The 27675-nt window shown below is 43.8% G+C and overlaps 1 protein-coding gene across 2 annotated transcripts in view; it reads right to left on the reverse strand.

Annotated features, from left to right (window-relative positions):
* Positions 1-859: 859 nt before the first annotated feature.
* Positions 860-27675, reverse strand: part of AGAP2 (ArfGAP with GTPase domain, ankyrin repeat and PH domain 2) — a 217482-nt gene continuing 190666 nt past the window's right edge. Inside the window, exons 14-19 of one of the 2 annotated variants that reach the window (XR_014469772.1) lie at positions 25045-25193; positions 20172-20262; positions 11414-11636; positions 9789-10044; positions 5151-7782; positions 860-5050 (exon numbers count right to left, since the gene is read on the reverse strand). Coding sequence is in view for 1 of the 2 variants with exons in the window: in XM_083169414.1 (XP_083025540.1) it covers positions 7576-7782; positions 9789-10044; positions 11414-11636; positions 20172-20262; positions 25045-25193 (926 nt within the window). In the remaining variant the exon portion in view is untranslated. Of the gene's footprint in view, positions 7783-9788; positions 10045-11413; positions 11637-20171; positions 20263-25044; positions 25194-27675 lie in introns of both variants that reach the window. The other variant, XM_083169414.1, reaches the window with a different exon arrangement.

Here is a 27675-nt window from a genome sequence, read left to right on the forward strand (position 1 = left end):
CAGATCAGAACATTGGCCCTAAGAATGACCTCCATTGACTGTAAGGGTAGCCCTATGGCTATGCAGACAGGCTACAGTGTGATTCTGGTGCCATGTTTCTCTATGTATATTATTGGGATCAGTATGAAATCAGGGGGTTGGAATCCCAGCAGTTGAAATACCGCCGCCGGAATCCCGACCGCCGCAATGCCGACAAGGGGGTCGTGGATTGCCCCCCCTTGCGGGCTCGCTGTGCTCGCCACGCAGCGGGCCCAGTGACTCAGTGACTCACTACACTATTTTATCCTCCCTCTATGGGTGTTGTGGACACCCATAGAGGGAAAAAGTGCCGCATTGCGGTGGTCAGGATTCAGGCGTCGGTATTTCGACCGCCGGGATTTTGACCGCATCCTATATTATTGCAGCTGAAAAACCACCAAGTCACATCTGTTTTTTTGCTGCCACTTCCTGTTAATGCCTTCAATGGTCACTTCCTGTAAATCACAAATGTAATTAAATCCTCACTGCAAGCGTGATCGCAAAAGGTACCTTGAGGCGGGCGCAATGCGATCACGGCACATGGGCGGTCTGCTGCTAATCGTTATGCATCTGTAGAACACATGCCATCTACTTTACTGTGACTTGGTCTGAATCCTGATGCAAAACTTGGATTTATATACTGTATTTAAATTATTATGAGCTATTTGTAGCAAAAGATTGTAAGGGCCCATATGTACCACCCAGTGGTGAAAAATGTATATAGCACTTGCTACTTTGGCAGATATGGTGGGCCCTTCTCAGCTGTGGGCCCCATAGCAGCTGCACTACCTGCACCTATATTACTTTTGCCCTTGTTGGGGAGCCTTTTTGTGACAAGTTATTGGACCACAGGCACTTGCTTTCAGTGGAATGATTATCATTAATAGCATTATCTAGGTGCAACTCAAAGCCATTAGTATGTACATAAATACCTGTATGAATAATATATATAGCTGTGACCCTGTATGAATAATATATATATAGATGTAACATTAAAGCAAACTTAATGCTCGGTTACATTTTGTTATTATTTACCGGTCCTCAAGTACCCAAAACAGATCACATTTTCCTCATTATCTATGCATTTTTAAAATGTGACAGTTGGTGAAACTGTATGCTCACTGGCTAGGAGACTTGGAAATCATGAACTACTAGGGGTACTTGAGGACCGAGGTTGGAAACCACTGACTTAAGGCTTAAAATGTTCTTCAAAAAGTTGCATTTTACATGAAAAGTAAAAGTTCAAATATGTTTTGTTGGATGATCCAAATGGATTTGCGCAACACTTTTACTTTTGTTGGAACGGGCATCTTGATCACAAGCCACGTGGAGCGTGATAAATAGCCAGCCAATCAGGTGAATGACAGGTAGGAGCTGATTGGCTGGTTGTTTATCACTCTCAACTTCATCACTTTTGCGAAGCTTGATACATACAGTCCAGAATAAGGTATGTGCATGTAGTTTGATAATGATCCCCATAGTGTTTTATTGCTATACATTTGTTGTCAGGTGTTAGGTGTTGCCAGCTGGGTTCATTAATGGAATCTGTTACAAAATAAACTTATTATCCAAGGCATTCATTCTAATATAAAGATTTTCTTGCAGTAAAAGAGATAACGAGCAGTGCTGGCTTTTCCATGGGCAGTTTGGGTTTCTATTTAACATGTTCAGCATAGAAAGATGGAATTCAAGAAGTCACAATCACAGCTCCTACAATTGCCACAAGTACTGTACAACTGGAAAGTTAAAAAGCCAGAACAGCAAACTTATATAAAAGTACAATAATGCTGACTCTTCCAATAAGATGCTTTTTTTTTTCTGCATGTTTACTTTTTTTTTTCATTTTTTTATTTTTTTTATTTGTTTTACATTTTTGCGGCAGGCAGGTAATTCATGTTTGGATGGTGAACATGGGATAATTATTGATTACATACAGATCGTCCACAACCTGTTCTAAAATACCAAAGTAGTAAAGCTGATCATCAGTATGTGTATATAACAATGTGGTAAAAGAAAAACATAATATACAGGATAATAAGGCACATCACCTTAGACATAGAGTGTGCCATTTTATTGGCATTGTCACACTTGTTTGCCACCGCAACCAATCATCTTCTGTCAATTTACAAATATAGCCTGCAAATTGTTAGAAGCTAATTGGTTGGTACTTTATCTCTCGCTCTCCTTCTCTACTTTATCTGTCTCACCGATGTTTGATACATCTACCCTTTGAGTTTCAATGTGTTTCTTCCATACATCCCAATTTTTATGGATCACCCTTTTTTTTATTATTGTTCTTATAAAATTCAGGGGTTCTTATTCCGTGGACTGTAAAATGGGTCTCACCCTGCCATGGAGGTTGGATTGCTAAGATTTTGTTTTAGTAAATAGAATGCAGAGTTGGACTGGCTATCTGGCACTTATAGCAAATTCCAGAAAGGCCTATGGCCTAATTATGGCCCTGACCGGCCATACTGAGAGCAAACTTTCCCAGCGGAGCGGCTTTGCGCCTCTCTGCTTGGCCTTCCTCTCTCATATCAGCGGACAGTATACAGGACGTGCCACAAAGCCAGGCCCTCCTGACTAATTGCACAACCCAGTGAGCTGAGGATGCGTCCCTCATGTCATGCGACAGTGGGGTTCCAGAGCTGCTTCATGGCCCCGGTCATTCCTGAGCAATTGTGCATTTCTGTCTAATAAACTAATTGTGACCTTCAATGGAAAATTAATGGTTTTATTCCATAAGAAATAAACATGCCATCTGCAGACAAAAGTAACTGTACTATGATTCACAAACCAGAATACTATAAAAACATAATCTGGGGACCCAGCCAAAAATGGTTAAGAACCTTTTACTTTGATAGATAGAGTTATCTTTTATTCTTGTTACATCAAATGGAAGCATTGATGTATTTTATAAACACCGGGAGCCTTCCGTGTAAGGTACTGTATAAACTAAATGTCTTTTTTCCCCCTATCAATAAATAAGATTGCCCTGCCTGAATGATACCACTTTATCTAGCTACAAGTTAAATACATCTCGAAATATAATTCAAATACCATAAGAAGTCCCATATTTTGCACATATTACATTGTATTCATATACTGGCTCAATCCATAGCTCAGGATATACTATTCTGAATACAGTGCTCATTTTAGATTAGCATAACAAAATAAGCAATTATAAATACACCAAGAAACTACTGATCCCATGTATACAATGGTAGATTGAAAAAGTATATCAATGTTGTTCTTAAATAATTGTTCATCCCCACCTATAAAACACTTATCACTGCCTTGTACAGAACAATATATACGTTTGTGAAGGTCGCATTGTTAAGCGGCCATACTGCACGCAAAATGTAAAAACATCGAACCGATAGTCTATACTGTAGCTCTAATAAATCAATAAATTAAACAGCTATCCCAGAAAATCACAAAAGATACCGTTAATCATGATCACGGCAAAACAAAATTCACTACTCTGATTCTGGGCGCCAGCTTTGTGTAACAACTACTTAGTCTCAAAATTCTTACATAGAAACTGGTTTGCATAAAAAACAACACTCTCCTCGCATATTCGAGTGCAGAGCATCCAGACTTATGAAGGCTTGAGGGTCGCTTTCAAAAGATATATATTCACATCACTGAATTCTAATCCTTCTCATATCATTGTCATTTTGGAATGGTGGCACTAAGGAGGCATGACTATGGTGGCAATAAAGAGGCATGACTATGGTGGCAATAAAGAGGCATGACTATGGTGGCACCAAGGAAGCATGACTATGGTGGCACCAAGGAAGCATGACTATGGTGGCACCAAAGAGGCATGGCTATGGTGGCACTAAGTAGGCAGGACTATGGTGACACTAAAGAGGCATGGCTATGGTGGCACTAAGGAGGCATGACAATGGTGGCTTAAGGAGGTATGACTATGGTAGCACTAAGGAGGCATGACTATGGTAGCACTAAGGAAGCATGACTATGGTGGAACTAAGGAGGCATGACTATGGTAGCATGTAGAGGCATTACTATGGTAGCACTAAGAAGGCATTACTATGGTAGCACTAAGAAAGCATGACTATGGTGGCTCTAAGGAGGCATGACTATGATGTCACTAAGGAAGCATGACTATGGGGGCATTAAGGAGGCATGATTATGGCGGCACTTAAGAGGCATGGCTATGGTGGCACTAAGGAGGCATGATTACGGTAGCACTAAGGAGGAATGATTATGGTGGCACTAAGAGGCATTACTATGATGGCACTAAGGAAGCATGACTATGGGGGCATTAAGGAGGCATGATTATGGTGGCACTTAAGAGGCATGGCTATGGTGGCACTCAGGAGGCATGATTACGGTAGCACTAAGGAGGCATGATTATGGTGGCACTAAGAGGCATTACTATGGTAGCACTAAGGAGCATGACTATGGTGGCACTAAGGAGGCATGATTATGGTGGCACTAAGGAGGCATGACTATAAGTATTTGAAAGTGTTCTCAATTCCAGCTAAAAATAAAGACATTTTAATTGAAAATGTTTGCTAAGATCATGAAGGTCTATATAGGGATATTACACTTTGGTTTCCTTGGAGCAATATTGTACAATTTGCTCAGATATGTGACAGTATCACGCTGTAACAATTCAATACAGGAGAGTTTCTAATATGAAAGGTCAACCTGGAAGATACTGATATACAGCTGGTGTAAGAATTATGAGGGGCCTGTGCAAATGTGAGGAAAATCTGGAGCAAAAACAGAGCAAATAGAACTAGTAATGTGTGAGAGCTGGGAACATCACGGTAGCTAGCACCGGCCATTAGCACAGATCTGCTCACTGACATTCCTTACACTTTTTTGAAAAATAAGCTAATCTAAAACCACATTATGTACATGTAACATATAAATACTGTTTATGTAACTATATACACAAAATACATACTGTATATATGCAAAAATATTGATAATATGGTCAGCAAGTGTGTGCTACTACCTCAGCTTCCATTTATGGTCAGCAACTGTGTGCTACTACCTCAGCTTCCATTTATGGTCAGCAACTGTGTGCTACTACCTCAGCTTCCATTTATGGTCAGCAACTGTGTGCTACTACCTCAGCAACTGTGTGCTACTACCTCAGCTTCCATTTATGGTCAGCAACTGTGTGCTACTACCTCAGCAACTGTGTGCTACTACCTCAGCTTCCATTTATGGTCAGCAACTGTGTGCTACTACCTCAGCTTCCATTTAGCTGCCAGCTCTGTGATCCGACCAGCGGTGCTCTTCTCAGAGGAACATTTTTATATTGTGTCACTGCCATATACTGTAATCTGCACATCCAGCAAGGCATACATAATGCTTGTGTGGTCAATTACTTCACTTTTGATGGATTTTGCCACAATAGTAAATAATACTGTCCCAATTTCATGAATGGCTGACTTGGTATTGGTAAACTAAGCAATAGAATACCAATGAGTATGGCTGTTTCTCAGTACATGTTATGCGCAAGTTCTGTTTGCTACAGTACCTTGGCTTGCTAATATTCTCAGTCATCTGGATCGTGACTATGGGCTGGTTGTACTTAACAAGTATATACAAGTGGTAATAACTCCCGTATGTACCTAGAAATACAATTAAAACCACAAAGAGCAGCTCAGTATTGCTTCCAGAGCTTGGTACCTATGTAAATGCAACAAAATAAACCTTTGATGTTTTGGCTGCATTTTCAGTTTTAGCACGTCTCACCCTATGTCCCTGAATGCTACTGATAAGACTAAATAGATCATGGGCCATATTACTCTTATTTGACATCCAATTGTATGTTTCTGTGTTAATGCTGTCAAGTTCATCTCCAATAGGTCAAGCCCCCAAGCAAATTATATGAGTCTAGGATGACCAACACTACTACTGTACATTAGAGTAACAGGGGAGTCCAGAGAAAATGTAAGGTCATAATGATACTGGGTCAGGGAGAATGGCACTCAATGCGGTCAAGATATTTTGCATTTAATGAACCAAAATCAAAAGTGGATTCTGCAGTATGTATGCCTTGGGTGTGGTTACAGTAGGTGCTGTCTACAGTAGTAGACTACAGCAGGACACATTTTTATAGGTCTAATATTGAGGTAATTCCTGTCCAAGAGATGTTCAAAATGGCTGCAATGATACACAAACATGACTTGCACATTTTCGAGAGTGAAAAGATAATGAAAACTTTCTTAAACTTGCAAGCATGTGAAACCTAAAATTATTCTTTTTGTGTGGAAATCTATGGCATTCACATAAGCCATGTACTGTACTACCACTTTTCCATGAAAATCCCAGGTCTGTCCTGGGATTTGAAACATAGATCCAAGCCAGGACTTACCATATCCCACTGCAAAGACGACTCTGAATGACCTCATCTCCAAGCACTGGAAACTCCAGATCTCCTGTACACGCTGGGTCTGGGAGGTATGGCAAATTTCAACAGGTGGGGGATTTGGATAGGTGACTTATGTCACAGTTGTCACCGGGGAGATGTGCAGGGAGAGATTGCAGTCTTCCTGTATGAAGCGGGATGAGGTAAAAACTGTAACGGTGCAGACCACACTGGCTGTTATCTCTCCCTCCCTGGTGACAGCTGTCACAGACACAGTTCTGATTTGACCCAATCACCACGCTGTAAATGAATTCTCAGTTCGAAAACCTGGGTCACCTGTTTTCACTACAATTCACCTGTGACCTTCCGTTGCTCGGAACCACAGAAAGGATTACTGGGTGACTGGACCCGGATTGAGACATTTGCACTGAAAAAAACCCGGGTTGGTGCACGTTCATATACAAAAGCATGGGATTTTCATGTCAATAGAAAAGCGATATAAATATATATTGTTACCATGAGAAGACAATGACCCCTACTGTAACAGAGACTAATTTCAAGAGTACTTTACCATCCTATAAAGTTCTCCAAAAGTTTCTCTACAAATGTAAATAATATTGTATCTGAGCTTAATGTGTGACTTAATGCTCTACATATGCCATAATTTACCTTTCTTTACCATTACTTTCTCCAGAAAAGTACAAAGCCTTTAGGAGTTACAAATGTGATTTATGTTCCCGGCCATCTACCAGTGACTGACCATATAACTACATTCTAAGTGCTAGCAGTAGTCCCCAATTTCTAGAAATGACCAGCATGGCCATCAAGTTTGGTTGCAGAAGAGTAAGGTGGATCACACATATGCTTAGGTGCATTTGCCTGCTGTAAACATTGACAGAAAGGGACTGATTGATTTCATGGTTCTTTCACTAATGAAAGAATTAAGGCATTAAATACGACTATGTTGGATCACGGCGACAATGGGGAAAAAATACTTTACAATGGGAAAATATAATTTAGATGACTGGCATGACTCCAGATGTTTTCCAGTGTATATATTATTAGACTCTTGCTTTTCCTTGATTTTAAGTATTTTAAATTACACATTAGCAGGGAAGAGCAACCACACAAGTTTTCCTGTGACAACAAAGTCATTATTTGATGCCAGCAATTGCCATACCAACGAATGATGGCGCTGGCTATACAAGGGCAGTCCGAGAATCAGTTCTTATAATGCTGGAACAGCTACTTTTCCTTCTCAGGATAGGGGTACTCATGGAACTTGAGGGCTCATTAGGGCACCCATGCTGAAGAAGGATGTCCACACACTCCTGGCTTCCAGCTTTCTTAGCGTAGAAGAGCGCAGTGTGCCCATTACTGTCCCTGGCTTTAACATCGATGCCATACTGTAAAAGAAAGAAGATACAGTGAATCTAAAGCTTCAAGACTTCTATGAGGCTAACCTTGCTAATAAGCAGATATGTACAGTAGCTGTCTTAGCCCTTAGTAGGTTATGTAGATAACTTGGTCAATGACACAATTGTGCTACTTTAAAAACAGAACCTTGCATCAACAAACATTGTGCTGGTATGTTAAACCGAATAAAATGCTATTTTATATTTTTCTTTGCACAAAAAAATAGGTAAGAACGATGTTCTCCATACATATTATAATATTACAAATGAAAACTTAATCATTTTTCAACTATAGTATCTAGATCAATTTTGAAAGAGGAGCAGGATGTTTCTCAGGGGAATAAACACCTGATTGGTGTATGCGATATTATGGACAATTTATTGTTCCAACAATAAATCGGATCACGGCTCACAGCTTACCGAGTCCCAGAGAGCCTGCCCCGTCGAAAATACTCCTCCCCCTTGCCGCCATATCCCCTAGCAACCATGCGAGGGGATCTGTTATGAAGACACATTCCCTCACACGTGCCCGCTGCAGGAGAAATCATTCGATAGTCGCCGACCATCAAATTATTTCTACCTTTGCAAATATAAGTCAGTGGAGACTGACATATTTGCGGGCAGCCATTTGCAGCCAGGGTTTGCACCTGCACAGAAATGCGCAGGTTCAAACCCCGACCATCGGGGTTTGGGCCGAATTCGGTTCTCTCCGAGTGAAATGGAATTGGCCCTTATATGTGTGTTACTGTAAGTCATCTTCTGTTGTCCATACATGCAGCTCAATCTGAGGATAACATCAACAACAGCGTACTGCTGGATGTGGCCACTGGCGATATATTGTTGTCCTTTGGAAGATCGCACATTGTGTATGTATTATATTGTTTAACAGGAAGTTCAAGGGAAATTGTTGATAATATCATATCTTTGAAAATCATTTAGGCCCTCATTCTGATCGGATCACTCCCCTACACATTCGCACAGGGAAGCGATGTAAACATTTATGTGCAGCCTCTTTGGGCAAATGGGTGCGGACGATTGATTATTCGCTGGCCTGTTCGCATGGTGTGGTGTGGTTGGGGGGTGGCGGCCACAGGTTGTGTCCATGGGAATGCACTGTGTTCATGGGCGTTCCCATGAAAAACCGCTAGGTGTTCCCACTTAAATTGCGGCATGATGCAAGTGTCAGGGGCGAGCAGCTGATGTCACCTGTCAGCCTGGACTGACTTTTCATTTCAACGATGACGCCATCGCCAAGTAGGCATCGCCCAGCTTTTCTATGGCCAGGCTCATAAAATGCTGTGTGTCCCCCCTTCCTCCTCTGTCTGCCCGCCCCCTTCCCTCCCTTCACTGAGCAAACATTTTGGCGAGTTTGAAGGCCTTCGCTCAGGGGGTTTGCATATCCCCACTATCGGCCAGGAGACCGAATTCGGCTTGCTACGAGCGGGTTTGAGTCACCCTGTGTGTATTACAATGGGGAGCTGTTTCTGGGTATGCAAAACCCAACATTTCCCCCTGGCACTCCACAGGCACATAGGGCTAGCTAAGACATATATTGACTAAGGGTTCTAAAATTAAAAAGAGGGGATGCTCCCATAGCAACCAATCAGATTCTAGCTATCATTTCTCTATTGCATCGTAGAAAATGATAGACAGTGTCTGATTGGTTGCCATGGGCAACATCCAAACTTATTACTTTTACAAGCTTTAGCAAATTTACCCCTAAGTGGCACTTTTGATACACAAATTACAAATGGAAATAATAATAATAATAATAATAATAATAATAATAATAATAATAATAAAATCAGGCTTGGTGCATAATCTCATTCTTTAACATAATAAAAACTATCTGGCAATGGACAAACAATTTAAACTACAGGAAAACACCCAAAACATTGTCTGTGCCCTACAGCAATTTATTTTTTTATAGCAAATACACTCTAGGAGACAAACAATGCAGATAAATTGCGACTTAGTACTGTAACCTAGAACCTCACCCAGACAAGCAGTTGTGTGATCACCACATGAGGCAGCTCACAGGCCACATGGAGCACTGTGCGCCGGTCCCGGTCTCCTGTGAGGCCATTGATCTGCTCCTTGTTGCTGTGCGCTAGTAGGAGTAAGACGTTACTTAAGTCTTTTTCTTGAACTGCTCTAAAGAGTTGCTTCACCAATGGGATACCCGGGCTTTTTAGTGGTGCCAAAAATAACCTCTGCTCATACTTCGCTCTTATCCAAGATTCTCTCTCCTCCCTGAAGAAAAAAAAAATCATAATAAAAACAGTTAGCTATTATGTCCAGTATATGTAATAACATGGAAATGGCGCCTGTTTGTCATGTACAGTATGTGTCACAATAATCCTGCCATTGCAGTTGAAGCGAGAATTTATACACAAATGATTCGCAGTCAGGCCATTGCGAGAGCGTGTATGAGGATGTGACTGTGTTACTGTATGCATCAGCAAGGTCTCCTACATCGTACTTCCTGCAGGTATGCTGGGAAGCCATGGGGCTATTCAGAGCTTCGATAATTGACTGATCAGCGGCAGATGCTGTGTTTTTCTATGTGATTTGCAAAGCTGCTGGTGGAGGTGTCATTACATATCACACTCGGCGATGGGCTCACAATATGGGGAAGATGTATTAAGCCTGGTGAAGAGAGAAAGCACTAGCCAATCAACTGTGTTTGAAAAAAGACAGTTGGGAGTTGATTGGCTGCTGCGGTATCTCCTTACACTTTATCTCCACTTTATCTCTTCACCAGGCTTAAGATATCTGCCCCTATATCAGCTGTTCACTTAAACCACCTATACAGTATGTCAGCCACTGTGTACCCTGTGTCATTCCAGAGTAATGGTTAAGACATAGAAAAGGGTTATAAAAGTCATATGGAAAACTTATTTTGTAAATATAAAGGGAGCAACCTAGTTTTAATAATATAATAGGGGACACTTCATAATGCAGAGGTCTTCATCATTCTCCAAATACAGAATATTTTAAAATCGTATGAGGAGGAAACTGGAGGAGAAAGACAGCTTATTCTTTGATGAAGTTTTACTCAAAGCCGCCAGCAAAAACTGAATATTTTGTTATTTGACTTCCAATTTGTTTCAAAGCACCTCGCAAATCACTGAGTAAATACAATAATTTGGAGGCCCAAACCCCCAAGGATGGCCAGCAGATTCAAACACATGGGGTGAAATTTAATAGGATGAGAGATTCAGAAAATGAGAGATTTGGTAAGAAATCTCCAGTTTTTTTAAAGCGGCAATCATTTACACTGCATAACCAGTTTGATTTTGAAGTGTAAATGATTGCTGCTTTAAAAAAACTGGTAATTTCTTATCAAATCCCTCACTTTCTGAATCTCTCATTTTATTAAATTTCACCCATGAAGTTTAGGAAATGTCCCTATAATCTGTGCAATAAAACACCTATGAGAATTTAATTGTAAACATTTGCAGGATGTTAAGACATCTAAGAGAAAATTAGATTTTAAAATCAAACACACAAACAAAAAAGCAACATCTATCCACAAACTTAATCAAAATAGTAAATTACTCATAAGTCAAACCTAATCAAAATAGTAAATTACTCATAAGCCTTAAAGTCAGCACACTACCTGGAGGCATCAGGACTCGGCTTAGTACGTCCTCGGGTTGTCATCTCCCAGATACTGTTGGCTACTTCATTGCCGATAGAATTCAAGACTAGCGTCAGTTCAAGGGGCCAGTCATCCAGATCCAAAGAACGGACACGGGACAAATGTGTTCCAAGGTTCCGGTGAATTCCTGAGCATTCAATGCAGATTAGGGCACCCAGATTCAAGCTGGCCCATGTAGGATCTAGTGGGTACAAATATTTGTATTTCTTTTTTTATATATTCTTTATTTTAATTTTTCAATGGAATTAAAGACAGTACATTACATTTTGACACAGTACAATGTACAGGTGACAAGAAGTATCAACAGCAATTCAAATATTATAACATGTTATGGAAACCGGTGTGGAAACTAAGAAAGAATCCTTGTGCTGCATCTTTTGAAATATTGGTACATGTAAGACTAAGAAAACACAAAAAAAGGGGGGGGGGCTGGGGGGAGGGAAAGTAAGACTGGGGCGGGGGGGAGGGGTGTACTCTTGCAGGATAGCTGATCCTTCAGTCATATCTGGGGTATTCGGCTGTCAAGTACAGTGCGGCTGAAAGTTGCGTGTTATTAGGGTGTTACTGGGTCACAGGGTACATAGCTTTTATACGTGTCTGAGAATTTAAAATTAATCCAGTTTAGCCATGTGGCTTGATAGTCGGACTATTTTTCCAGTGCTGAGTAGTATATATCTTCCATGGTCCTATAGAATTCTATCCTCTGAAACCACTCCCAAATCCCTGGGGGGTCCACTGATTTCCAGTGGACTGGTACTACTGCTCTTGCTGCGTTGTTAAGATGTTTAAGCAAGGATTGTTTGTATTTTGTTATGGGAACGGGGGTATGGGAAAGCAACCAGAAGTCAATATTGTCGGGAGCCGGAAATCCCAGAATTTCCGAGGAAATTTGAATGACTTTATCCCAGAAGACCGTGATCCGAGGGCAATCCCACCATATGTGCACTAATGTGCCCCTGTCTTTATCGCAGCGCCAGCAGAGAGGGGAGACTGAAGGGAAGATCTTGTGTATTAATGGCGGGCATCGGTACCACCTGGAGAATAGCTTGTATTGAGTTTCCACAACCTCTAAACTCGTTGAGCAGCGGGCCATGGTCTCGCAGTGTTTAGACCAGTTTATTTTTATTCCCCGAGGGGAGAGGTCCGAGTCCCATGCCGCGTAAAATGAGGGGGCTTCACTTGTATGACTGTGAAGGACAATCTTATATATTGCAGATATAACATGTACGGGTTCCGAGGTGTGGGAACACAATGCCTCGAATGGCGTGAGTTCTTTTGCTAGTTGGGCGGGATTCCTTTTTGAGTTGGTAAAGTGTCGGATCTGTAAATAGAACCAGTGGTCTGCTGTGGGCAGTTTATTGGCTATTCTAAGGTCACTGAAGGATGTGAGCTGGCCCCCCGATACTAAGTTCGCTATTCTGGTCAGTCCGGCTGTTCGCCATCTATTGGCTATGCCTCCGGCCCTTCCCGGTGTAAATTCTGGATTATTTATAAAGGGAAGTAATAGGGAATCTTTTGAGGAAAGGCCTAGTTTGTATCTCATGGCTCTCCACATCGACAGTGTGGGTCCCACCGTTAGGTGTGGGGAACGTACGACGCTCGAAAGCCATGGGGCGGTTTGTAGGCACAATCCTGAAGAGTGACCCTCCAAATCTACCCATTGTTTCCCTGATGTTTCCGTCCGCGTCCAGTCTAGAATTCTGTGGAGGATCGTGGCTTGGTGATAGGCAGATATCATAGGGAGTTGTTGGCCTCCCTGGGATCTTCTGCGAAACAGGTAGCAGTGTTTAAATCTGGGTTTCTTGCCCCCCCCCCATACGAAGTTGCTAATCGCTTTTTGGGTTTCTGCTAAGAACTGTGGGGGGAGTTTTAGAGGAATCGTCTGGAATAGGTATAAGAGCCTAGGTAGTATGTTCATTTTAACAATATTTATTCGGCCTAGCCAGGAAAACTTCTGTGTCAACCACTGTGCCATTTCTCTCCGTATATTCTGTAGTAAGGGGGTATGATTAAGAGTTACTGTGGTTTGTAGTGAGGAGGGGATATGTATGCCTAAGTATTTGATATGTGTCGGGTGCCATGAAAAGGGGAATGTGTGTTTTAACGAGGAGGCTAGGTTGACGGGGAGAGAGACGTTTAGTGCCATGGACTTTGTATAATTTATTTTGAAATTTGAAAGTGTGCCAAAGCGTGTAAATTCTTTCATGAGGTTAGGTAGTGATACTATGGGGTTTGTGATCACTGCTAGGAGATCATCAGCGAACAACGCTAATCTATGGTCTGTACTGCCCACTGTCAGTCCCCCGATATCAGGGTTTGACCTAATGGCCCTAGCTAGGGCTTCCATACAAAGTACGAATATCAGTGGTGACAGCGGGCATCCCTGTCTTGTGCCGTTTGATATGGTTATTGGGTCAGATAGCAGGCCATTTACTCTTACTTGTGCTGAAGGGCACCGGTAGAGCGCAAGTATCTTTTGTAGGAACATTTCGCTTATGCCTAAGTGTCGTAGAGTCGCCTCCATAAAAGCCCAGTCTACTCGGTCAAAGGCTTTTTCCGCGTCCGTGGAAAGGAGCATAGTAGGGGTCCCAGTGGACTGGGCGTGTGCAATCAGATCAATAACTCTGATAGTATTGTCCCTTGCTTCCCTCCCACGGACAAAGCCCACCTGGTCTGGGTGTATCACCTTTGGCATCAAAGGGGCTAAACGATTGGATAGTAATTTTGCATATAGTTTGATGTCGACATTTAATAAAGAAATGGGTCGATAGCTGGATGGTAAGGCTGGGTCTTTACCCTCTTTTGGGAGGACTGTAATGTGTGCGCCTAGGGACTGGGTGGAGAATGGGGAGGCTGGAGAGACTGCATTGCAGGCGTGTAGCAGGAGAGGAATAAGTTTATCCTGAAACGCCTTATAGTACGTTACTGTAAAGCCATCGGGTCCCGGGCTTTTACCGGAAGGGGTGGTCTTTAATGCCGTTAGTAGTTCAGGCTCTGTGAAGGGGTCGTTCAATGCGGACGTTATATCTGTTGATAGGGTGGGGAAATTTATCTCCTCTAGGTATTTCTTCACTTCTTGCACATGTACTGATGGGTCGCAAGGGGGGTTACTAGATTTTAAGTTATATAGCATCGTGTAGTACCCGTGGAAAATTTCCGCCATTTTAGCATCAGAGGCATGCAAGACACCTGTGGGGTCCTTCATTTCCCTAATATAGGTCATGGATCTTTGGGCTCGTAGGGCTCTAGCAAGCAGTTTACCAGGCTTGTTTCCCCACCTGTGGTACTTGTGGCGGCAGCAGCGAAATGCTCTGCGGGTGCCTTCGCTCAGTAAGCTATTTAAAGCAGACCTTGCTTCCTGTAATTCTACTAGTATTTCTGGAGTCAGGGAGGATTTGTGTATCAGCTCTAATTTCTTAATTTTATCTAGCAAGGCCTCCCTGTTTTTTGCTTTCGTCTTTTTCATATGTGAGCCTAGTTGGATGCATTTACCTCTAATAACGCATTTGTGCGCTTCCCAAATGGTTACCGGTGACACCTCTTCTATATTGTTATGGGTTATGTATTCATCAATGGTTTCTGCTATCTGTGTCCGACAGGCGTCGTCTCTTAGGAGCTGCTCGTTGAAGCGCCATCTCCATTGGTGTACTGGTGGATGGTTAAGGGACAGGGTAAGGATTACAGGGGCATGATCTGAACTCGCTATCTGGCCTATGGAGGCCTCGACTACAAGATCTAAGGATTTATGACCTATACACAGATAATCAATACGGGAGTATGAGTTGTGCGGGTGTGAATAAAAAGTGTAGTCTTTATCTGTGGGGTGAGCTAGGCGCCAGGTGTCTATCAGCTGGAAATCGTGTAATAGAGCTTTAAATCTTCTTGTTTCCTTCTGCGAAGATCTATTAGGCGTGTTTGTGGTGTCTACTTCTGGTTCTAATGCCCAATTAAAGTCGCCTCCCACCACTAGTACCCCCTCAAGGTCTCCTTCTATTTGTTCCATAGCTTCTCTGAAAAAGCGTATTTGGCCTTTGTTGGGGAGGTATAGGTTAACAAATGTAAAAATTTGATGAGCAATGGTCGCTTTAATCATTAAGCCCCTACCATCTCCTATCGGCGTCTCTTTTACCTCAGATAAACGTATATTTTTAGCAAATAAAATTGCTACACCTTTGGATTTGGTCTCAGAGAAATCATTAAAGTATCCCACTGGGAAGTGTTTGGAGAACAACCTCGGGGCCGCGCCTTTCCTAAAATGGGTCTCTTGTAGGAAGATCACATCTGCCCTGTCTGTGTGCATCATGTGAAGGATTTTGGATCTCTTCTCTGGTATATTAAGGCCCTTTACATTTAGGGATATCACTTTTAAGTCAGCCATTCATTATTAGTAGTGTCCTTATTGTCTTATGTCGCTGCTTCCTGCTGAGTAGGTGTCGATGGGAGGGGGGGACAGGGTAGACACATGAGGAAATGGGAGGGTGAGAGAAGGTGAATATCACATGTTGCTGAAAAAACTTAATGAACATTGTAGAACAAACAATCTCTGCGTCTATAGACCTGGGGAACCTCAAAAGGCCCATAGTCTACAAATTTACAGCATAGCAAGGGGGTAGAGGGGAACTAGAGTAAGCCACCTTTTAAATATATAAATAGGCAGAATTAGTAAAGTGCTAACATGCACCCGCCCGGGGGCCTGAAAATTCTAGTATTATCTATTGGTATTAATCAAACAAACATATACTAAGACCATTCTAACTGTAACCAAGGTCCTTTGTGTAAAATGTGACCTCTTCCTGATGTATGGAAACATTGTATTACTTTTAGTAACTGCAACATATAAGAAAATAAACTGATATTCACGTGGCTGGGATAGCGGTAATTGGTCGCTTCGGCTGCTGGTGTAGCTGTTGGTCCTCTCTTCCAGAGGTTGGGCCGCCGGTTGTGCCTGCCCGTAGTCTCTTGTCGGACCTTGGGACAGTCTGCCATCGTTCCCTGCGTGGCAGGGGTGGAACGGAAAGTTCAGATGGATCTAACCAATTAGGTAGAGTCGGTGGTGATAGTCCCAGAGTACTGCAGAAGTCTTCAACGTCCGTCGGGTCATACAGGGTTAGTAGCGATCCTTTGAAGTTCACTTGAATACTTAGTGGGAAGCCCCAGCGGAATTTGATCTCACGTTTCTTGAGTTCGTCTGTGAGTGGTCGGAGAAGTCGTCTTTGCTGTAAGGTGGACCATGATAGGTCTTGGAAGATTTGGAGCTTGTGGCCCTCGAAGTCCACGTCTGGTTTGCGTCTCGCCGCTCTAAGAATCTCTTCCTTTTCCTGAAAATAGTGTAACCTGCAGATCACGTCTCTTGGTTTTTCTGTCAGGGTCCCTTTGGGTCGTAGGGCCCGGTGTGCTCTATCAAATAGACACACGTCACCAAGCACCACTTCTGAACTAATACTAAGATTAAAAAGAAGGGACACAGATCCTGTGAGCCTCACGGTGTGAGGATTACTTTTAATTCACTGTCCGTGTCATTTATGTATGTGTGTTGTATATTTCGCATGTTTTAGAAATCTATTATTAAAAGTTATATTTTATCAAAGTCTGTAGGTGCACCACACCGTGACATTCTTCCTCTCTACCCCTTCTTTCTATCAAATAGTATCTGGTAGCTAGGATCAGATCCTAGGAGACTATTGAACACCTTGGTGAGAGCAGGTTCTATGGAGTGGGGCGCCACATCCTCTGGGAGGCCCCTTATTCTCAGATTGTTCCTTCTCCCACGATTGTCCAAATCGTCTAGTCTGCGGCTCATTTCCATTAGTGAGCGGGATTGGCGCGAGACGAGATCATGGAGGTCAGAGAATTTCGAGTCTGCTTCTTCACTTTGTTCTTCTAGCATAACCACTCTGTTCGCAATCTGTTTGATATCAGACTTGATAGTGGAGATGTGGGTTTGCATGGACTCTTCTAGTCTCTTTTCTGTAGTCAGCAAGTCTTGCTGCATCTCTTGGCGAGTCGGCAGTGATTGTAATTTGGCAAGGATAGCTGTCATATCTGGGGTCCCTCCAGCGGTTTTTGATTTGTGGGAAGGGGAGTTTGCCGCCATGGTTTTTTCTATGGTGTCTACAGGTCGTGAGGGGGATGATGGTGCAGAGGAGGCCGATTCAGATACAGGGGTGCCGAACAAGGAGCGGAATGCGGCTACTTGAGATGATCTAGCAGAGGTGGTCACCTGAGATCTAGAGCGGCGGCGTTTAGTCATGTGGTCTTGTATGTAGAGCAGCCATTGGTGGTGGGTCTCGGGCGGTGCGGTATGGTGTAGGTAGCTTATCACATAGTCCCCTCAGCGAGGCCTGGTTAGGACATTATACGTCCAGGTGTGGCTGTGTCACATCGGGGTGGGTGAGATTATTCACTGTTTAGAATTCTTCTCCCCAATGATTCATATCATATTTCAGGGCACCTGGCCCCTTGATTGGGTTCCCAGGGTCTCCCTCCTGTACCTATGTGGTTGGAGGGGGAGGTTAAGTGTCCCGGACAGCCGCGTCAAGTAGTCAGATATTTGTGGGTAGATGATCAGCCCCTTTTGTGAGCCCCTTTTGTGAGGTGGCTGCGTGGGGTATTCTGCAATATGTCCCCACTTGCACTTCTTTATGGCTGCTGGGATGTGTCTCAGCTTCTTATTTGAGTCACACTACTGGCAGGCTTGGAGTAATGCTGAAGCAGGAGTGAGCACAAGGGGGGGGGGGGGGGTCAGACCTTGTTCTGTTCCCTGATGTAGTAATAAGTGGTCAACAACAGGTCTTATTTATCCCAGTGTGTGTTTAGGGACCATTAAAAGGTTTATAGGCTGTGTCTATTCACTCAGGGTGTACAATGCACCTTGGTACGTATAATGCGTGGGGGAGACAGTCTTGCGGTGCTCAGGGGTCAATGGTGTTGTGTGCCTCAGCCTCCGGGATCCCTGGGGGATATTTTTCTACACTATCGGTAGTGGTATAGTGGCGGGTACCCGTCGCTCTGTCCCCGCTATGCTATTTGCCGGGGGCTGTCACTTACTTCTGCGGTCCCCTGTCAGGAGGCGGCGGCCGCTCGGTGCTGTGTGTGCTTCCCTCTTTCTGCGTCTGGCACCGATCGTGTGTCTGGCGCGCGGCAGGTATCACTCCTGTGCCTTCGGAGCTCTTTTGCAGGGTGAGTCCCGTGTGGCAGGCTGCAGGTTGTGTCCCGTTTAAAATATTTGTATTTCAACACATAGTAGTCTTGTTGTTTTGCACCCCAACATTATATTGTTACAGGGAATTCTTCATTGACACAAATGAGTAAATCAATGGTTACACAGCAGGTAAGTTACAGTATTATTTCACATACTGTAATTCCACCAAAAAAAAAAATTATAATTTGGTTTTGGTTTGAATTTTCCTTTAATGTGCACATAAGTACAATGGAGGCCATTTTGCAGACTCAACCAATATTCACGAAAGCGCTACCTATCAGTTCACTAGTAACAAAAGATAACACTAAGGCTGTAACTGTAGTAAAGTGCCTTAGTGATATTTAAGATGAACTACAGTACAATATAACACTCATTAGCTCGCATTATGCTTCTATTGAAAAGATAGGTTCAGTGATGTCAACAGCTTCTGCTGAATTTTATTGGCTCTGTGCTGTCACATGATCCGACTTAATTGAAAGGCTGCATGCTCATATACATTAGATCTGCCCACAAAATGGCTTCCAGCAATGCATGTAGATAAAGACTTCAATTATTCGTTAGAGCTGTCTTCCCAAAATGTGATGCTTATTGGGGAATCCAGCTAACATCTGCTAACTAATCTCCATTTCAGCAATGTACTTCATTTCAAGTTATAATAGTATCTTCTTTGTTTATCTGTTTCACACAGTGACGTGTTCTTAACTGTAGAACATTTCAGATGGCCAGGGCACACACAGATGTTATACTAGTCTGACCATATAATACCATTGTCAGACTGACAAGCACTTGCCCAGTAATGTATTTGTTACAATTGTGTACTTTTCTCTATGGGGCTTATTCAGAGATGGATGCTGCAGTAGGGTGTTATTTACACAGTTGGCCAATTGTGTTTAGGTCCATTGATGGTGCTGTGGCTCCAGTGGCAGTGCCATTGATACTGCAGCCTTATGTGGGCAGAGATGAGGTGGCGACAGGCTGCATTCGTGAAAATTCGGGTTAGCATATATTCACACAGCAGCTGCTGTGTCCAAAGATACGCCTTTAATGTCTGTCTCTGAATCAGGCCACATATCCACAAGAACATAGAGAACACTGCCTGTCACATGCTCTTACAAAGTTTGCACATTGTACTAGATATAGATAACACCTGTTATTATACATGAGTCATTTTGTGTGATGGAAATGTATTTACAGTATGAAAATGTCATGAAGTGCCTTATTGATGTCACAAGTTTGAAGTAAATTGAGCGTATTCTCATCAATTTTGGACCAGACCTCCCACTGGCAGTATGTGTAACAGATTGGGGGCCAGATGCACTAAGCTTCTAAAGTGATACAATGGAGAGTGATAAACAGCCAGCCAATCATCTCCTACCTGCCATGTCACAGACTGTGTTTGAAAAAAGTCTGGCAGGCGCTTATTGTTTGGTTGTTTATTACTCTCCATTTGATCACTTTTGAAGCTTAGTGAAACTGGCCCAGGGACACTTTAAGAGTAAAGAAGAGCAGACGTACTTGGGGCACCACAGTCTACACAGAAATTATTCCCTTTTGCGTTCCGGATAGCTAGGATTGCTACAGCTTCACTTTGGCTGTCCATGCGGGCCTGAAATAAGAGACATACGATATATTAGATGCGTGCACATCCCTACTGTTACATGCTGCAACCGCTGTACACTGTGAGCACATTCCGCACATTTATTAGCATCCTACGATAGGGATATTCTGATATCGTAATTCTGCTGGCCAGAAAAGTTTTTCTAATGTTTCTAAATGATTTGAAGCTACTGTATATGTATAATTCACACATTGAAATATTTCTATGATAGTTTTGGACAGCTGAACACTGATTGTCCACTGAGTTTGGGTCTGCACGACTTTCAGCCAATGTGGACTAGAGGAAGAGATTAGAAGTCTGAGTTAAGTGTAAAGACAAGAAACCATTTCTCATAAAAAAAAAAAAAAGTTATACCCCGTTCTCACTGCTAGGCAAATTCCCGGGTCTAGTGTGTCGACCCAGTAATTTGCCTTTTAACATGGTTTTTTTTTCAGTGTGAACGGGTCAATCCGTGTCGGAATTCTCGGGTCTCGAACCCTGATTTTTACCCGGATTTGAGACCCGGGTATGCAGACACGAGTGGACCCGTTCACACTGCAAAAAAAAAAAAAAGTGTTAAAAGGCAAATTACCGGGTAAAACTGCTTCACCGGACATTTGCCTTAGCAGTGAGAATGGGGGTCCATCGGTGGAGTCCCCGGCATTAAAATGCTGGGGAAAAGCCAGGTGTGGGTAATGCCATGTGAACACAGCATTATGTAAATAAGGTTACCAAAAATCCAGTGACCTCTTTTTGGAAGACAAAAAAAACAAAAAGGTGAAGAATAAAGAAAAGTTTGTAGAAATATAAGTTCATATAACTTCAATAGCTATAGCCATAACCTCCACTCATTTCAATGACCTTAGCCATGCTATGGTGACAAATACATCATTACACTACATTTGCTCAGTGATAGATGTTCCACTATATAAAGTTTGAAAAAGATTTCTGGAATTTTTCCAACTGTTTGTTTTGCTTTGTTAAGATGTTTGTAAGCAAATGCAAATGTCATTCTCTAGGGAACAGAGCTGTTATCCCCCAATCCAGCCATGTCATGTCTGCATTTTCCCAACCACTCCCTTTAAACTCCCTGTTTACACATCCAAAGATCACTTCCTGTCAATTTCTCTGTGATAAAGTTCTCGAGGCCTAATTCAGACTTGATTGCACGACTGCACATGCTTACGGCATGTAGCACACATATGTGCAACTCTATCCTGCGGCGAAATCCTGCTACTTTTTCAGCACTGTCTGTATGCAAGGTGATTGACAGGAAGCCAGCATTTGTGGTTGGTAACTGGCCGTTTTCTGGGAGTGTCAGGGAAAACTGCATGTCCCCGCGTTTAAGGGGTAGTCGTGTGACGTCAACTTCGGCCCTGGACAGCCTGTTTCTATCGCAGACACCGAGTAAGTCCTGGGCTATGCACAGACTGCATACACTTGAAAAATAATATTTATATATATCTCCTATATATTTGGCTACATCTGTCACTCAAAGTGGGTGTCTGTGTCTATAACGCTCTGTTCCTGGACTTTCCTCTTAATGTGTGATTGCCTTCATCTGTGCTGAACACCTTTCTGAGAAATTAACCTGTTTAAAACAGGTGATGGCAATCATACATTAAGGGGAAGTCTAGAAACAGAGCAATGTGTCCCTCCTGGAGAGGGTCATGTTGGGAGGTATGTGACAGAGAACCAGCCCAGTGAGCCCACAGACAGTGCCAGACACCCACTGCCTTCCCATGTTGCCCAGCACTGCTACTCCACAGCCACCAGGTGAGCGCCCCCCTCCCGCGATTTGCGGCAAAACCTCCCCCCCCGCGCGCCCCCCCCTCCCGCGATTCGCGGAAAAAACACCCGCTCCCCCGCGACCCCCCCTACCGCGATTCGCAGCAAAAACACCCCCGCGACCCCCCCTCCCGCGATTCGCTGCAAAAAGAACCCCCCACGACCCCTCCCGCAATTTGCGGCATAACCACCACCCCGCGACCCCCCCCTCCCGCGAATCGCGGCAAACCCTCCCCCGTGACCCCCCCCCAATTCGCGGAAAAAACACCCCCCCTGCGACCTCCCTCCCGCGATTCGCGGCAAAAAGAACCCCCCCGCGACCCCCCCTTGCACGATTGGCGGCACCCCCCCTGCGACCCCCCTCCCGCGATTCGCGGCACCCCCCCCCCCGCAATTCGCAGCAGCCCCAGGATTAAATGGCACATGCAAAACACTGACATGGCTATGGTCGACAATGAAAAAGGTTGACATGAGTTTTTGAAGATTTATTTTTAATTTTTTTTAATTTTTTCATATTCATTGTCATGTGTCAACATGGACACCAATGAAGTGGCACACTTATGTCAACATTTACATGTGTTGACCTTTCTGTGTTGATTTTTTCTTGTGGCGATTCGCGTCACACCCCCCCGCAACCCCCCCTCCCGCGATTCGCGGCACCCCCCGTGACCCCCCACCTCCCGCAATTCGCGGCAACCCCCCACCGGAACCCCTGTGAACCCCGACCTCCCGCGATTCGCGGCACCCACCCCCGCGACCCCCCCTCCCGCAATTCGCGGCACCCCCCCGTGATTCGCGGCAGCTCCAGAATTAAATTGCACATGGAAAACACTGACATGGCTATGGTCGACAATGAAAAAGGTTGACATGAGTTTTTAAAGTTTTTTTTGTCATTTTTTGAATATTTTCATATTCATTCTCATGTGTCGACATGGACACCAATGAAGTGCCACACTTATGTCAACATTTACATCTGTTGACCTTTCTGTGTTGATTTTTTTCTTGTGGCGATTCGCGCCACACCCCCCGCAACCCCCCCTCCGGCGATTCGCGGCACCCCGGCACCCCCCCGCGACCCCCCCCTCCCGCAATTCGCGGCAACCCCCCACCGGAACCCCCATGAACCCCGCTCTCCCGCGATTCGCGGCACCCACCCCCCGCAACCCCCCCCTCCCGCAAATCGCGGCACCCCCCGCGATTCGCGGCACCCCCCGCGATTCGCGGCAGCCCCAGGATTAAATGGCACATGCAAAACACTGGCACGGCTATGGTCGACAATGAAAAAGGTTGACATGAGTTTTTGAAGATTTATTTCATTTTTTTAATGTTTTCATATTCATTGTCATGTGTCAACATGGACATCAATGAAGTGGCACACTTATGTCAACATTTATATGTGTTGACCTTTCTGTGTTGATTTTTTCTTGTGGCGATTTGCGTCACACCCCCCCGCAACCCCCCCCTCCCGCGATTCGTGGCACCCCCCGTGACCCCCCACCTCCTGCAATTCGCGGCAACCCCCCACCGGAACCCCTGTGAACCCCGCCCTCCCGCGATTCGCGGCACCCAACCCCGCGACCCCCCCCTCCCGCAATTTGCGGCACCCCCCGTGATTCGCGGCAGCTCCAGAATTAAATTGCACATGGAAAACACTGACATGGCTATGGTCGACAATGAAAAAGGTTGACATGAGTTTTTGAAGTTTTTTTTTTCATTTTTTGAATATTTTCATATTCATTCTCATGTGTCGACATGGACACCAATGGAGTGCCACACTTATGTCAACATTTACATGTGTTGACCTTTCTGTGTTGATTTTTTCTTGTGGCGATTTGCGTCACACACCCCCTCAAACCCCACTCCCGCGATTCACGGCACACACACACACACCTCCCCCGCGATTCTCGGCACCCCACCCCGTGACCCCCCCTCCCGTGATTCACAGCACACCCCCGCGTCCCCCCCTCCCATGATTCACCGCAACCCCCGCCCCGTAACCCCCCCCACCCGCGATTCGCGGCACCCACCCCCGCGACCCCCCCTCCCGCAATTCGCGGCACCCCCCGCGATTCGCGGCAGCTCCAGAATTAAATTGCACATGGAAAACACTGACATGGCTATGGTCGACAATGAAAAAGGTTGACATGAGTTTTTGAAGTTTTTTTTTTTTCATCTTTTGAATGTTTTCATATTCATTCTCATGTGTCGACATGGACACCAATGAAGTGCCACACTTATGTCAACATTTACATGTGTTGACCTTTCTGATTTTTTCTTGTGGCGATTCGCGTCACACCCCCCCACCCCCCCCGCAACCCCCACTCCCGCGATTCACGGCACACACACACACCCCCGCGATTCTCGGAACCCCACCCCGTGACCCCCCCTCCCGTGATTCACGGCACACCCCCGCGACCCCCCCTACCATGATTCGCCGCAACCCCCGCCCCCGTAACCCCCCTCCCGCGATTTGCGGCAACCCACCCCGCGACCCCCCTCCCGCGATTCGCCCCCCTCTTTGCAATCCCTCCCGCGATTCGCAGCATCCACACCCCCCCACAACCCCCCCTCCTGCAATTCGCGGCACCCCCCGCAACCCCCCCTCCTGCAATTCGCGGCACCCTCCGCGACCCCCCCACCCGCGATTCGCGGACACCTAAGTTGCAATACAGGGCATCTTTCATACAATTCTAACCATATTTCTCATATACAAACGTTCACAAATGAAGGGGGCGCAGCCCCTTACGACGGTGTGAAGAGCGCCCGTAGGGCGCGATGAATCACCTAGTATATATATATATGGTGAGCAGCCTGAATTAGGCCCACAATGCGAGTGGGATTGCAGCAGTATCCTCATGTAAGTGCACTGCTAGTGTCTGCTGTGTACAAATTGGCCATGAATCAGGCCCAATGTACTGCACTTTGCCTAACATTTTAGTCAAAAAGTGTTACAATGGAGACATATTGTATTACTGTTACGTTATCTGTGTGTGTCGCGGTTACCTTGTTTTTGCTGCTTTCACAGCACTGCAGGCTTGCAAGGATTTGGCTTTCAATGGCTTGTACCCAAGAATCCCTTTCCTCAAAACTGCAGGTCTCGAAATGCCATGTTTGTCCGGTACTAGACACAATGATGAATTCAAAGTTCTCATCTTCTGGGCAAAAGGGAAATGGTTAGGCACTAGCCAGTCCTACAGTCTTATAACATTATATACAGCTTTTACATGCTAACATCCCATTGCATCGAATGTTCAATCCATACCATAAAATGCATTGTTTACTGTAAGACAATTCATATGAAACTTCCCTTTAATGACAGCATGTCAGTGTGAAAACCAGAAAACAGCAGTTTATTAATATATATAGACATGCAAATATACTGTACATACACAGTTAATCTATCCATATATCCATCTATATGCTGGGCATACTGTACACTATACAATTATTTGGGAGATCCACATCCGTGGATCAGCCAGACAGACATTTCTCCTGTTCCTTCACTGGTGCCCAGGGGAGGAACAAAGATAATGGCCCTTATTCTGGTTCACTCACAAAGGAAAATTCCTTCTCAAATGGACAAAATCATGTGCACTGCAGGGGGGGGGGGGGGAAATGTAACTCGTGCAGAGAGAATTAAATTTGGGTGGGGTTTTACTTCAAAGCGAGATTGCAGTGTAAAAATAAAGCAGTCAGTATTTTCCCTGCACAGAAACAAAATAACACCCAAATCTAATTCTCTCTGCACAAGTTACATCTGCCCCCCTGCAGTGCACATGGTTTTGTCCATTTGAGAAGGAATTTGCCTTTGAGAGTGAACCAGAATAAGGGCCACTCTGTGGCCATATTACTGTGAGATAGTTTACAAGGTATGCCGCTGATATCTGATGGGTTACTTGTTTGTGACACTATTATTAAAAAGAAAGCATATATGGATATGTCATAATTAAAATATTATTTATTATCCAAACAGTAACATTAATAATGTGGATAACATTTAGATATACAAATATTGCACAAAAAGTCCCTTCAATAAAAACCACATAAAGTTCTACAGTTCCGCTGCTCAGATCAAGTAACAATAGAGTAAAACAAGCTAGTTCTGCTGACAAGTGTAATCTCCTACAGCTGCTTATAGTAATAATTTACTAACTGTAATATTTGGAAAATGTCAGCTGGGAGCTGATTGGTTGGTTGGAATATTCCATCCACTTTATCTCTATTGAAAGCTTAGTACATAGACTCCTACTGTATGTCACATTGTAGGACTGCCAGTACATATTATGCAACACAGTCCCCCCAATTCCCATTATGACATACAGCGTCCCCAGTTCATATTACTGTATGAAACATTACAGGTGCCCCCAGTATATATTATGACACTTACTGAGAACTGTTTGATTTGGCAGCTTGGCCTAAGCATCCAGCAAATGAATGTATTCAGTCTGGGCGCTGGTGTAGATAACATGTTTAGCCACAGAGCCATTTACAGCCAATATTAGTTGACTATGTTGTAAATACCATTACATAGATTTGCAACATGGATTTTATTTATCAAAGCAGTACAACTGACACATCATGCAATTGAATGTGTTTATTTGCAAAATATTGCTCAGGATATCCCAGAAATGTCAATGTTCCCATGATATTTAAGAGGAAATTAAACTGGCCAATAAATACCTACTGGGGACTAGATTTCCGATAACACAAAGAGGTTTGCACTTAATATTATGGCCTCTTTAAAATTCCAGGTCCCACCTATGGAGAGGAAGTGTCTTACGGGTTCGTGAAACTAGCCCTGGAAGTAATTTATATTTGGATGCATTTGTGCAGAGGACATGCCTAGGAAAAGACAAATGCATGTGTCCATTGCATCTCTGGCTTATCAATGTGCATGCTGACTCCCCAATATAGCTTATATACATAACTTGCTGGTGTTAGCAGTAAATGGCAAAATCCAATGACTATATTTGTATACAATAATGTAATGAAGTGTTCTACACACTAGACAGCATTTTGCCTTTTTCCTAAAAAAAAATATTAAATACAAACACCTCCATATGTGTTGTTTATCCTTCTAAAAATCCAACTGGAATCCTTGTTCCTTCAGCTCTCCAAATGGAAATGCAATTAATTCATGCGATTATTCAGCTGCGACTTGATATCATAGCTGCGACTCTACAGATTTAAGTGCTAGAGTATCAGTGGAGGGTTCCACTTACAATCAGCTGATTAGAACTTGAAGTAGCTCTATAGTGTTTCTGCTGTCATCACAAACTATTGTTGCACCAGCTCCCCAGTACTTGCAGGGAGTACAATGCATAACTGTGGATGCATTAATGTCTAATTATGTCATAATCATTCCGATATAAGAATATGCATTGTTTATGTCATGCACATGTTATATCCAACTGTAAATACCATACAAGCAGCAATTATATGTGCATATACAGACTAAAGGCAGCCACACACATATTTAGTAGCAACATTTTGTAATGTTTCACTCAGTGAATTGATCACTTTTAGGTGTGATATAATTCTTAAAGAAATCAAAATTTAGAAATGGTCAGCTTTGAAAATACATGACGGCAGTGTTATTGGCAAACAAAACATTGTGTAGGTGCAGCTTTGTCT

The sequence above is a fragment of the Crinia signifera genome, chromosome 2, assembly GCF_055691185.1.
Source record: "Crinia signifera chromosome 2, ASM5569118v1, whole genome shotgun sequence".
Taxonomy (NCBI): Eukaryota; Metazoa; Chordata; class Amphibia; order Anura; family Myobatrachidae; genus Crinia; species Crinia signifera.